Below are 12,949 nucleotides of genomic sequence, written 5' to 3'. Positions count from 1 at the left end.
GTTATTGGCTTTAGATATCAAGTAGCCTTAATGATACATTAAATAAAAAATAAAATCATTATAGAACGAATATACTAAAGGTGTCATTTTAGGCTAATTCAGTAAATTTGACATGGAAATTAGATTTTAAGATTGTTCATCATAACAAACTACTACCCCCACCCTTCACCCCACTACATTTTAATCCAAGGAATATTTCAGAAGGCTGCAAATCTATGTATTGTGGATGTAGTTGTGAACAAAGAGAAGTGCATATGTGCAATCAGTGTGTAATGTGATTTGAGCTGGTGTCATCTCTTGGATAGCTCCTGGCGCATTAGCTAGGGACCTCTGCAAATAGGGAGGCTGCAGAAATAAGGAGATTTTCTCCATGGGAGACATCAAATGAAGGGAAAAAACTGCTTATGATAAATAAAAGTGATAAATTAGCCAGTAGGTTAAGCAATAACGAATCAGTGTGTGGCGATTTGCAACCAGTTCCAATTAGACAGGAATACTCCAAGTAAAGCTTAGCATACTGTTTTAGACAGTTATTTCTTCATTAAGCATCACTCAATGATTCCTTTCACAAATACCCTAATCTGATTTCCTTTTGATTTCCATTAGAGACAGTGAATAATGACATTTAATTTAGCTGTGCACCATAAACCAAGAGATATTCCTTGTAATTGAATTACTGCCTGCTCCTCACCATGGTCTCATAACTTTCAATTATAACCCTGACAGCTGGGTGGTATGGGGTTCCAGGACACGCTAAAAATAAAAGGTTAATAAGGACCAGCAAGACATAGGAGCATCAATTTATTTACAGCAAATTTCCACTCTAAATTGAAACTGGATCTTCTAACAACAAGGACAGGGTGTGCTGATAGAATGGCTTTTACTACAAGCCAGCAAGTATTAAAATGCCCCTGTGATTCTACTCCTGTATTATTTTCATTTTTGTAATCATTTTTTTTTTTATATATATCCTTTCTTCTCCTTTTTTATTTTTTATTTTTTTTTATTTCATCATTTGCTTCATTTTTTTAAATATATACAGCTATTTTTAAAGCAATCACTTTTGTTTCCTTTTTTTTGTTGGCATTCCCTCCACCTGAATCAATATAGACATTTTTTTGGCTGAGAATATGATTTTGTGCAACTTTGAACATCCTGTTAAGGTGCTGCTCTCTAATAAAGTACTAAGAGGAGGCAGTGCAGAATTCCCCATTACAAGTCATTTTTTTTTTTTTTATAGAAACAGTACATCAAGGTACGAGGAGATATTACAGTTCTAGAACGTGAGAACTGGCAATGACATCCCCTTTAGCTAAAAAAAAAAAAAAAAATACTTATTTTTTTTTTCTATTTTGTATTCGCTGGGTTAGGACAGTCAGATCAATCCTTCACGTGAACTGAGCCTAGCACAAACATGCTCTGAACTGTGCTGGAACCCTATAATCCCACACTTTACTTAGGACAGGGGGGAAGGAAGTGTTTAGTATGGGAATGCTTATGTACAAAAAAACATCACATTAGAATGACTTTGTTCTCAGGCCTGGGGAAAGAAGAAACACAACTGCCGAGAATAAGATGCATGGTCAGTAAAAGTAATAACAGTATATGCAGCAAGTACTGAGGACTGTATGGTCACGGTATAGGACAATCATAAAGAAAGTACTGAGGACTGTATGGTCAATGTGTAGGACAATCATAAGGCAAAGTACTGAGGACTGTATGGTCACTGTGTAGGGTAATCATGAAGCTAGTACTGAGGACTGTATGGTCACTGTGTAGGACAATCATGAAGCAAGTACTGATGACTGTATGGCCACTGTGTAGGACAATCATAAAGCAAATACTGAGGACTGTATGGCCACTGTATAGGACAATCATAAAGCAAGTACTGAGGACTGTATGGTCACGGTGTAGGACAATCATAAAGAAAGTACTGAGCACTGTGTGGTCACTGTGTAGGACAATCATAAAGAAAGTACTAAGGACTGTATGGTCACTGTGTAGGACAATCATAAAGCAAAGTACTGAGGACTGTATGGTCACTGTGTAGGATAATCATAAAGCAAAGTACTGAGGACTGTATGATCACGGTGTAGGACAATCATAAAGCAAGTACTGAGGATTGTGTGATCACTATGTAGGACAACAATACAAATATCAAGTACTGAGGACTGCGTGACCATTGTATAGGACAACACAGCAAGTACTGAGGACTGTGTGGTCATTACTTAGGGCAACAATATAAGCATCAAGTACAGCGTGTGGTCACTGTGTAGGACAACAATAGAACAAGTACTGAGAACTTTGTGGTCACTGTGTAGGACAACCATAAAGCAAGTTCTGAGGACGTTGTAGTCATTCTGTAGGGCTACAATATAAACGTCAAGTACTGAGGACTGTGTGACCATTGTGTAGGACAGCACAGCAAGTACTGAGTACTGTGTGGTCACTGTATAGGACAACAATATAAGCATCAACTACTGGGGACTGTGTGGTCACTGTGTAGGACAACAATATAAGCATCAATTACTGAGGACTGTGTGTTCACTGTGTAGGACAACAATATAAGCATCAACAAGTACTGAGGACTGGGTGATCACTGTGTAGGACAAAAATATAAGCATCAACAAGTACTGGGTACTGTGTGGTCACTGTGTAGAACAACAATATAAGCATCAACTACTGGGGACTGTGTGGTCACTGTGTAGGACAACAATATAAGCATCAATTACTGAGGACTGTGTGTTCACTGTGTAGGACAACAATATAAGCATCAACAAGTACTGAGGACTGTGTGTTCACTGTGTAGGACAACAATATAAGCATAAACAAGTACTGAGGACTGGGTGATCACTGTGTAGGACAACAATATAAGCATCAACAAGTACTGGGTACTGTGTGGTCACTGTGTAGAACAACGATATAAGCATCAACGAGTACTGGGGAATGTGTGGTCAATGTGTTTGACAACAATATAAGCAGTAGGTACTGGGTACTGTGTAGGACAACAATATAAGCATCAGGCACTGGTGATTGTGTGGTCACTGTGTAGGACAACAATATAAGCAGCAGGTACTGGGGACTGTGTGGTCACTGTGTAGGACAACAATATAAGCAGAAGGTACTGGAGGCTATGTGGTCACTGTGTAGGAAAACAATATAAGCAGACGGTACTGGGGACAGGCTAGTTACCATGTAAGACTACAAAAACAAAAACTGCGGTCTCTGTGAAACGCATTAATATAGGCAACTGGGACTTGTAATCACTGTGCAAGACAATGTATGCATCAAGTACTAGGAACTGTGTGGTCACTGTGTAAGATAACAGTAAATGCAGCAAGTACTGAAGACTGTGCGGTCAGTGTAATAGTGTCAGCAATAGGGACCGCTCGCTTATTTTGTATAAGACAGAACATAAGCAGCAATTACTGGAGGACTGTGTGGTCAACGTGTACAAGGGAGCAATATAAGCACCCAGTAGTAAGGGTGCGGTCCCTAGTATGAACGTCAATGGGGACTTTGGGGTGGTATCTTTATAAGGCAGCAATATAAGCAGCACCGAGGACTGCGAGGTCACTTTGTAGGGCAACAATATAATCAGCACTGAAGGATTGTGCGGTCACATTGTCAAAGCAAAGATATAAGCAACATTGAGCACTTTGTAAATCAGCAATATAAAAATCAATACGGACTGTGGTTGTCAGACTGAAACCCCACAAATAAGCGATTATCACTACTATACAATAAGCAATACAATAACCATTTCATACAGGGAGCAATGCAAAAAATAGAAATAAAAAAATATTTCCCCCAAATGTAGATATTCCGTTTATTTATAGTTACTATACATAACATACACCGTCGGCACTATCCTATTTACTTCTATAGTCTGAATGAAGAGTTGAAGCAAAGAACTGTCCAAGATTTCTCCCCATCTCCATTGTACCATCTATACTTGTGGCTCTGGAGTGTCTGCATACAACTTTACATGCTTCAATTTGCACTTCGCTTTTAAATCGCAATTATTTCTAAGCTTTGACTTATTTTCTCTTTATCGATTGCTGCTGGGACAGGAAAACTTATGTCTAAATAGAGATTTAATTCAATGCGTCCTGTCATAAACGTTGAACGCTCAGCTAAAAGCTCGTAAATACGTTTTACTGACTAAATAATCATTTTCAGGATTGTGTTTCCAGCGCTTTCAAAGCAGCGAGTGAGCAGATGGGGTAGACTTGGATGTCATAAATCCATATGCCTGTCAAGTAGGTCAGCTGGGGCACCCTTACCCCCCGGCTCATGATAATCCAGCCCCAAAGCAGCCAAATAACCTTTAAAGAGGCCTATTTTATTCGGTGGTGGCAACGACATAAGGTGGAAAATTGGGCTGAAAACTAATAGGGTTAGATGTGCATGTGGTGCCAAATTGTGCCTGGATACAGCTCCATGGATGTACACAACAGGGCCCTGCTGATTGGATGCGAAATACGCGTCTATTCTATATATGTCAGTCTAGAATAATAATAACAATAATAATATAAATGATGATGATGAATATCAAATTAGTAATAATAATAATGATGATGATGATAATAATAATAATATTCATGATGATGTTGATAATAATAATGATGATGATAATAATAATAATAATAATAATAATTGTATTATTATATATATTTTTAATAACAATAATAAAAATGATGTTAATGATAACAATATTAATAATGATGATGATGACAGTAATATTTGTATTGTTATTATTTTTTTTATAACAATAATAACATTTATGCTGATGATAACAAAATTAATAATGATGATGATATTAATAATAATAATAATTATAATAATAATATCTTGATGATGTTTATGATAATAATAATATTATCATCATCGTCATCATTATCATTATTTATTTTTATTATTATTATTATTATTATTACTATTGTTTATTATTTTTACAATCATCATTGGAATAATCACCTTCCATATTAATATTATTTCTAATATTAATATTATTATTATTATCATCATTAGAAATAATAATAATTAATAATTAATAACGATGATGATAATAATAATAATAATAATAATAATATATATGATGTTGATGATAATAATAATAATATTATCATCATCATCGTCATTATCATCATTTAATATTAGTATTATTATTATTATTATTATTATTATTGCATCATCATTATTATTACTATTATTATCATCATTAGAAATAATAATAATAATAATAATAATAATAATAATAACAATTTATTTTCTGTGCTTTTTTTTTTTTTTCAAAATACTAGCTGTGCTGAGGTTTACAGTAACATTCATTATTATTAATTGCATCGTCATGATTATTATCATCATTATAAATAATAATATTAATAATACAAATGTATTTTCTGTGCTTTTTTTTTCTTTTCAAAATACTAGCTGAGCTTTACAGTAGCATTCATTATTATCAATTGCATCGTCATTATCATTACTATTATTATTATTATTATTATAAAAAATAATAAAAACAATTTTTTTCTGTGCTTTTTATTTATTTATTTTTATTTTTTTAAATACTAGCTGAGCTGAGATTTACAGTTACATTCATTACTATTAATTGCATTATCATTATTATTATTATTATCATTAGAAATAATGATAATAATAATAACAATTTATTTTCTGTGATTTTTTTTTTATTACAAAATACTAACTGAGCTGAGGTTTACAGTAACATTCATTATTATTAATTGCATCGTCATTATTATTACTAGTATTATTATTATCATTAGAAATAATAATAATAACAATTTATTTTTCTGTGATATTTTTTTTCTTTTCCAAAATACTAGCAGTAACACTTCCCGTTGGATCTACCATATTTTTCAGGACCTATAGAAGCGTTAGCACCTACCTGCACCCTGGCCTCAGACAGTCCTAGCCTTTGGCTCAGTTCTTCCCTCATAAAAGCATCAGGGTAGTGAGTCTCATCAAACAGTCTTTCAAGTTCATTTAACTGCTCCAATGTAAAATTCGTCCTGCTTCTCCTCTGTTTCAGCTTGGTTTGCCCATCCTCATCCTCGGATTTCACATCGTCCCTCTTGTCTTTGCACTCATAGATGCCTGCCAGAAAGTAAGTGAAAGGTGTGAGCATGTTATCAAAGCCTTGGCTGGGGCCTCTGAGCTTCTAGCAACAGTTATGGACTTAAATCCTAATACTTCAAAAGGCCTGTCCTTTGATAACTCTGCACCCCCCCCCCCTTCCATTTGTGTTCACAATAACTAGCGAACCCTCTTTTGATAAATGACCCTCATACACGATCTTCAATTAACAATTGTGTGTATTCTCATTTTTTATTCTTTTGCCCTAGTAAAAAAAAAAAAAAAAATCGATGCAATTTGATTTCCCTTCAGTAGGAAGAAGCCAGTAATCTTAATAATTACTCTTTATCCGCCATGTATTTCATGAACTAACCCGCTCTAGCAGATACCTTCTAATGTATTCTCAATCGATTTATATTAGTCCAAAAGCGGTGTAGAGAACACAGGCACACAAATCAATTGGAGACACATCGAATGCAAATACAATGGGACCAAGGATTTGTATCTATTTAATATCATTTAATAATGATAATGAATCCAGTCAGTGGCCCTACACACTCGGCTCTGTTGCTTCATTACACACAATAAATAGATTATCAGCAAATGTTACACTACCCACTCTCCTGGGTTTATAGAAGAACACTGGAGTCACTGTACAGCCAGGGCTTACACCTAACAAACCTACCATTCCTAGACACCTACAACATGCAGTCTTTTACTAAGTATATTAATGACAGGGGTGCATGCAGAAAATACATAGGTAGACACAGATGTGCAGAGAATGGAACAGAATAAAAAAAAAAAAAAAAAAAGAATAGAATGAACAGAAAAAAATAACAGAAGAGAATATATCAATACAAAAAAAAAAAAAAGAATAGGAAAAATAAATAGTGTACTCCATGTCCTACATAATGGCCATAGATTAATTATAATATATATATATATATATATATATATATATATATATATATATATATATATATATATATATATTGTATTCCTTTGCACATATAGTTTCAAAAGTTAAGTTAGACGACAATAAATATAATTATAAAGTTGTACAAATGGCAGCCAGAGACAAATTCGCTGGCATGATAGTGTATTTCTTTGCATATAGCACCCATAGTTAAGTTAGTTGACAATTAATGAATATATAGTTGTACAAATGACAGCCAGAGATAAATTAGCTGACATGAATGTATATAGTGTATTTCTTTGCATATAGCACCCATAGTTAAATTAGTTGACAATTAATGAATATATAGTTATATAGTTGTACAAATGGCAGCCAGAGATAAGTGTATTGCAACCATAGTTAAATTAATTGGCAATAAATGCATATAAAGTTATATAGTTGTACATATGGCAGCCAGAGATAAATTAGCTGACATTAATGTATAGTGTATTCCTTTGTACATATAGCACACATAGTTAAATTAATTTGCACTAAATGCATATAAATGCATATATAGTTATATAGTTGTATATATGGCAGCCATAGATAAATTAGCTGACATTAATGTATGTAGTGTACTCCTTTGCACATATAGCACCCATATTTAATAGAATTGGCAATAAATGTATATATAATTATATAGTTGTACATATGGCAGCCAGAGATAAGTGTATTCCTTTGCACACCTAGCACCCATAGTTAAATGAATTGGCAATAAATGCCTGAATAATTTTATAGTTGTACAAATGTCAGCCACAGATGAATCCTTTGCACATATAGCAGCATAAGGAAGGTTATTTAGTGGATAGTTTTAGAACATTCCATTACACATATAGCAGCAATGTCGTTGACATTTCACATTTACATATTAAGTAGTGCATTCCTTTGCACGTATAGCAGCCACAGATCAATTATTTGACTTTTAAATGTATAAAAAGTGTAATATATATATATATATATATATATATATATATATATATATATATATATATATATATATATATATATATATATATATATATATATATAGTGTATTCTACAGCATGTATAGCAGTAAATTAGTTGACATGATGTAGTTAAGAGATTATAGTGTATTCATTTGCACATATAGCAGCCAGAAGTAAATTAGCTGTCATTTAGTGATAGTGTATATTTCACAGCACATGCAACAACCACTTTAGCTGACATCAACTATATATAAAATTATAGTATATTTGATAGAACGTGTAGCAATCATGTATTCGGTAGTTTGAGGATAAAATGCCTCTCAGTAGGCTCGTCTGTCATTAACACAGAACTGTGCTGTACAGAATGCAGGGAACAGTCAGTGAAGCTTTTATCAATGATTCTTCAATCAACAAGGCAAGAAAGTGGCTCTGGAGGTGGTTAATGGAGCCTCAATTAGAAATATGATAGTCAAGTGTCAAGGCTTTCCCTTATAATTTATCTATAAACACTCATGCTGTTGCAGTACAAAACAGCATTTAGGCAGCATTAAAAAAATGTAGTTAAATAGTAAAAAAAAAAAAAGTATATATATATATATATATATATATATATATATATATATAGATAGATAGATAGATAGATAGATAGATAGATAGATAGATAGATAGATAGATAGATAGATAGATATTACAGAATGTCTGATGAGCAGCTAAATTCTAAATTGTAAAATTGCTCTTTATTGGAACCTCCTGCCAAAACTTCTCTCAGTTTGGTGTAATCCATTATATAAAATTAACTTTGCAAAGGTTGTAAAGAAAATGGGCGTGTAATTGTTTCCACGTGTTTATAGAGTACTTGTACGCAGTTTTAATCATCTTATAATCCTTTTTTGTTCTTGCGGTCCACTTAAACTTTTATTACATTTGCTGTTGGGGCTGCCAGTGTTAGAAGGCCACAGCTGACTTTTTTTTATTTATTTTTTTATTTTAGGCACAATAGTGACTTTAAAAAAAAAAATATATATATATATATATATATATATATATATATATATATATATATATATATATATATATATATATATACATTGTTAGAGGATCCCAAGTATTTCTAAAATCTAAAAGACCCACGTGTTGACATATGACATGGTATTAAATATTAAATATATTTAGGGGATCTGCAGTTTTGCATGTTGCAAATGGTAACAGGATATTTATTTGTGTCGTGTGCTTGTTGCTGGCAAGACAATAAACACTTGTTCGATCAATGTTAAAGCCTGCATGTGATGTAGGAAAATTGTGGTTTATAATAGCAGCAGGCAAAATAAGGGGATAATGCAGACAGCGTTAGGCTCATTTACTAAGGGAGTTGAAAAGGAGATTAAAGGAGTTGAAAATGAGCACCTAATAAATTGGATGAATATTCACTTTAATTACCAAATCGCATGCAGAATCATAGCAGATGGCATAGGTCAATAGGAATATTCTTTTCACATGATTGCATCATTGTATGTTACTTTTTATATAATAGATATTGTTTCTTTTGTGTAAAGATTCTCTTATGTGTAAAGATTCACAACTCCTTTAGTAAATCAAGCTCAATGCTCAGTATAGGAATATTCCTGTTTGTGTCACCCAGCTCAGAGTAAAATAGAAAATCACTCATGTCCTCTTATCCTGCTCTCTCACTTGTCTTGTTTTTAATTTAGTTTCACCTTGAGTCACACCAGATGAAAACGTTTTGGGCTTCCCCCCCACCCCCTAGTTGAGCCACATGTTTTGCAGGCTGGTTGCAATATGTCTTTTTTTTTTTTTTCTTTCCAATGGAATAGTCCTGTTTGAAAGAAAGGACACCTGTTTGCCCGGGTCAGAAACAATTTAACCGATGTGGCCTTTGTGTCCGGCCACTTGATGGCTTTGATTGAGAGATAGAGGGACAACGTTGCTGTTTGATGTGAGTGAGTGCAGAATAGGTTGTCGCTGGGCCCCATTGCAAAAAATAAATAAATAAATAAATAAAACACTTCCTAACAATCACAATGTAACTTGTGCAAACTTTATTTCACAGCTCAGCCATGTCCCTTTTCTACATAACAAAGGAACACCAGCATAGGGCAGGGTTTCTTTTTTTTTAAAAAAAAAATCTTGAATATTTCAAATAGTAAAAAAAAAAGCAATAGGCTAAAAGACAACATGCATTACACAAAAACCAGATGTTCTTTAAAACTCAATGATCGGATGGAATTCATGGGCAGCCCAGGAAGAATTAACCCATGTATAGGAGGGATAGAAGGACAAACATGCAACAATACAGCTGTTAAAAGCTGAATCAGTACAGATCAGTGTGGACATGGCTGGAACTTTTGCTGACCTCAACCAAAAAGCACAGCAGCGCTGATCCAGTCCAAGCAAGCAAGCAGGCAGGTAGGCAGGCAAGCAAGCCTTGTCTCCATGCACATACTTACCTTCAGAGATCCTGCTGGTGCTGTAGTCTTTGAGCTTGTCCTTGTCAATGTCTGTGTGCTCTTTGTAGAGATGGAGCGGGCAGTGGTTGGTGTTGTCTGTAATGTCCTGGAGGTTGCTATCAGAGTTTCCCAGCTCCCTGGCCCGAGCCAAGCCCGTCTCCAAAACTTCCCTGTAGGTGATGGTCTCCTTCTTGCTGTTGCCACCGCCGCTGCTCTCCTTGCTTTTTTGGTCAAACGATTTCGATACAAAAGCTGTAAGTTCTTCCATGGCTGCCCCTGTGATCTTGTAGCACCTACCCACAGAGATCCACTCGGTTTTTTTTCAGTAGGAGATCTACACGTCCCCTGGAAGCTTTTTATTGTTTCTCCTTCCCTTTTTTTTTTTTTTTTTTCACGACGAGGATGAACTGCATAGGGTTAGATCACTCCTGCTGTTATTTATGCCTTTCAATTTGAGATCACACTATTTATACATGGATAGTTCAGCCCAACCCCCCCCCCCCCCCCTCCCAGCTCTCCCTGTCTCCAGCAATTACTGACTTCTCCACAGTTGCAGGCGGATTCCTAGCAGCTATCCCCCCCCCCCCCCCACCTCAGTCCAGCAATTGGCTTTCTTCTTATTTCATCACTGCTTGGCATCAGTGCACCTTGACTTTTGTATAGAAAACCAGCAACACACAACTAAAAATATATTAAAAAAAAAAATATTCCTAAGAAAAAAAAAAAAGACAAATATGGAAACAGGGCTAATGCAAGCTAGCTGAATGTACAATGGCCAAAACCAAGTGCGAAAAAAATACTATTTTGTCATTTTTGAGGACCACTGAGCAAAAAGAACCTGGAGATCTTCGCGATAGCCTTGTGTCATCTGTTTCTTAGTAAATAACTCCTGAAAGGGTTCATTTATGGTCAGGTTTGTAGACCTGGCTGGTGCCTAGGAAACAGATTCTGGACTCATCAGAAAAGACACGTTTTAGGATACTCATCATGAACTTGGGCAGTATTATGACCACTGTTCTTCAATGAATTAATAATGGACGTTCCAGCCAGAACCAATACCAGTTTTGTCTCCGTTTTTGGACATTTGTAGTATATAGATTGTGTTAGGTGCTAGAATTCTGCCATTTTGCTAGCAGACAACCTTTCTTTTGGGGAAAATGTAGAGGCTGATTTACTAAAGGGTCTGAGAATGCTCACACAAGTATGTGATGATTCACTAGAAATATTCACCCATGTAAAAAAGCAAATCTCTATTTCATCTGCACACCACTGGATAATTAAAGTGAACATTCGCACAATTTGTGTGACTATGAATGTTGCCAGTTCCTTTTTTTGTGTGTGTAAATATTAATGTTCACATCTCCTTTTTGTGTAAATATGAATATTCCCAGCTCCTTTTTGTGTGAATCTGAATGTTCCCAGCTCCTTTAGGGAAACAATTTGTGTGAATGTGAATGTTCTCAGCTCCTTTTTTTGTGAATATGAATGTTCCCAGCTCCTTTTTGTGTGAATATGAATGTTCCCAGCTCCTTTTTTTGTGAATATGAATGTTCCCAGCTCTTTTAAGGAAACAATTTATGTGAATATGAATGTCCCCAGCTCCTTTTTGTGTGAACATGAATGTTCCAGCTCCATTGTGTGTGAATATCAATGTTCCCAGCTCCTTTTTGTGTGAATATCAATGTTCCCAGCTCCTTTAGGGAACAATTTGTGTGAATGTGAATGTTCCCAGCTCCCTTTTGTGTGAATGTGAATGTCCCCAGCTCCTTTTTATGTGAATGTGAATGTTCCAAGCTCCTTTACTAAATCAATCTGTGTGAATATGAGTGTTCTAAGCTCCCTTAGTAAATCAGATTATCCCACTCTACTAAAATACATCAAAATATCCTCATTTACGTTGACTTTGCAGATACATTGATGAATCTAAAATAAAAGTTGAAGTAAAAATGAATAAAGAAAGAAAAACTGTAAATGATCCCCTACAAGTGTCTGCAGCGTTGAATGTCATTTCATAACGGGTTAGCTTTCCATGATTTCATCCTCGCCTTCATTATTTAATCACATTACATAATTAATTCCACCCAAAGCCTGCGTGAGATCGCTGTCAATGAGATGCTTGCCCATGCACTAGATGCAATTGTTTCCTTTCCAGGGGAAGTGTCTAATTGCAGTGCTCCTTTAACAATATACTCGGAGAACGTGTTCAATTAGGCAAATCCTGGGGAAAAAAAAGGCTCACACCAAGTTTATAGGAATGCCAGGGCCTCACTTTAGAGGATGGGTTGCAGGGCAACTACTCAGCTCCTGGATGTAGCCTCTAAGCCTTCCTCATCATGCCACAATCTAAATCTATATTAGCCCTGATTTAAGTCCATTTAACGCAATCGGTGACCTTTTTATTTCTTAAATTTCTGATCTGCTCCTATATGTAAGAAACTTGTCTCAGCCAAATATCAAGAGACGTATCAGCCAACCCTGTTCTA

General features: G+C 35.0%; 1 protein-coding gene across 4 annotated transcripts in view; it reads right to left on the bottom strand.

The window, feature by feature from the left end:
• The window catches only part of LOC143983301 (short stature homeobox protein), a 59,883-nt gene extending 48,948 nt beyond the window's left edge, over positions 1-10,935 (bottom strand). Inside the window, exons 1-2 of one of the 4 annotated variants that reach the window (XM_077482827.1) lie at positions 10,467-10,935; positions 5,912-6,120 (exon numbers count right to left, since the gene is read on the bottom strand). In XM_077482827.1, the coding sequence (XP_077338953.1) occupies positions 5,912-6,120; positions 10,467-10,734 (477 nt within the window). In that variant the 5' untranslated portion in view covers positions 10,735-10,935. The remainder of the gene's footprint in view (positions 1-5,911; positions 6,121-10,466) is intronic. The other 3 variants (XM_077482826.1, XM_077482825.1, XM_077482824.1) reach the window with 3 other exon arrangements.
• Between the last annotated feature and the right edge of the window lie 2,014 nt (positions 10,936-12,949).

Source organism: Lithobates pipiens, unplaced genomic scaffold (genome assembly GCF_037356315.1).
Source record: "Lithobates pipiens isolate NorthernLeopardFrog02 unplaced genomic scaffold, aLitPip1_a1.2 Scaffold_16, whole genome shotgun sequence".
NCBI classification, from domain to species: domain Eukaryota; kingdom Metazoa; phylum Chordata; class Amphibia; order Anura; family Ranidae; genus Lithobates; species Lithobates pipiens.
Note: the sequence above shows the minus strand (reverse complement) of the source record. Positions and strands in the feature narration are given on the sequence as shown.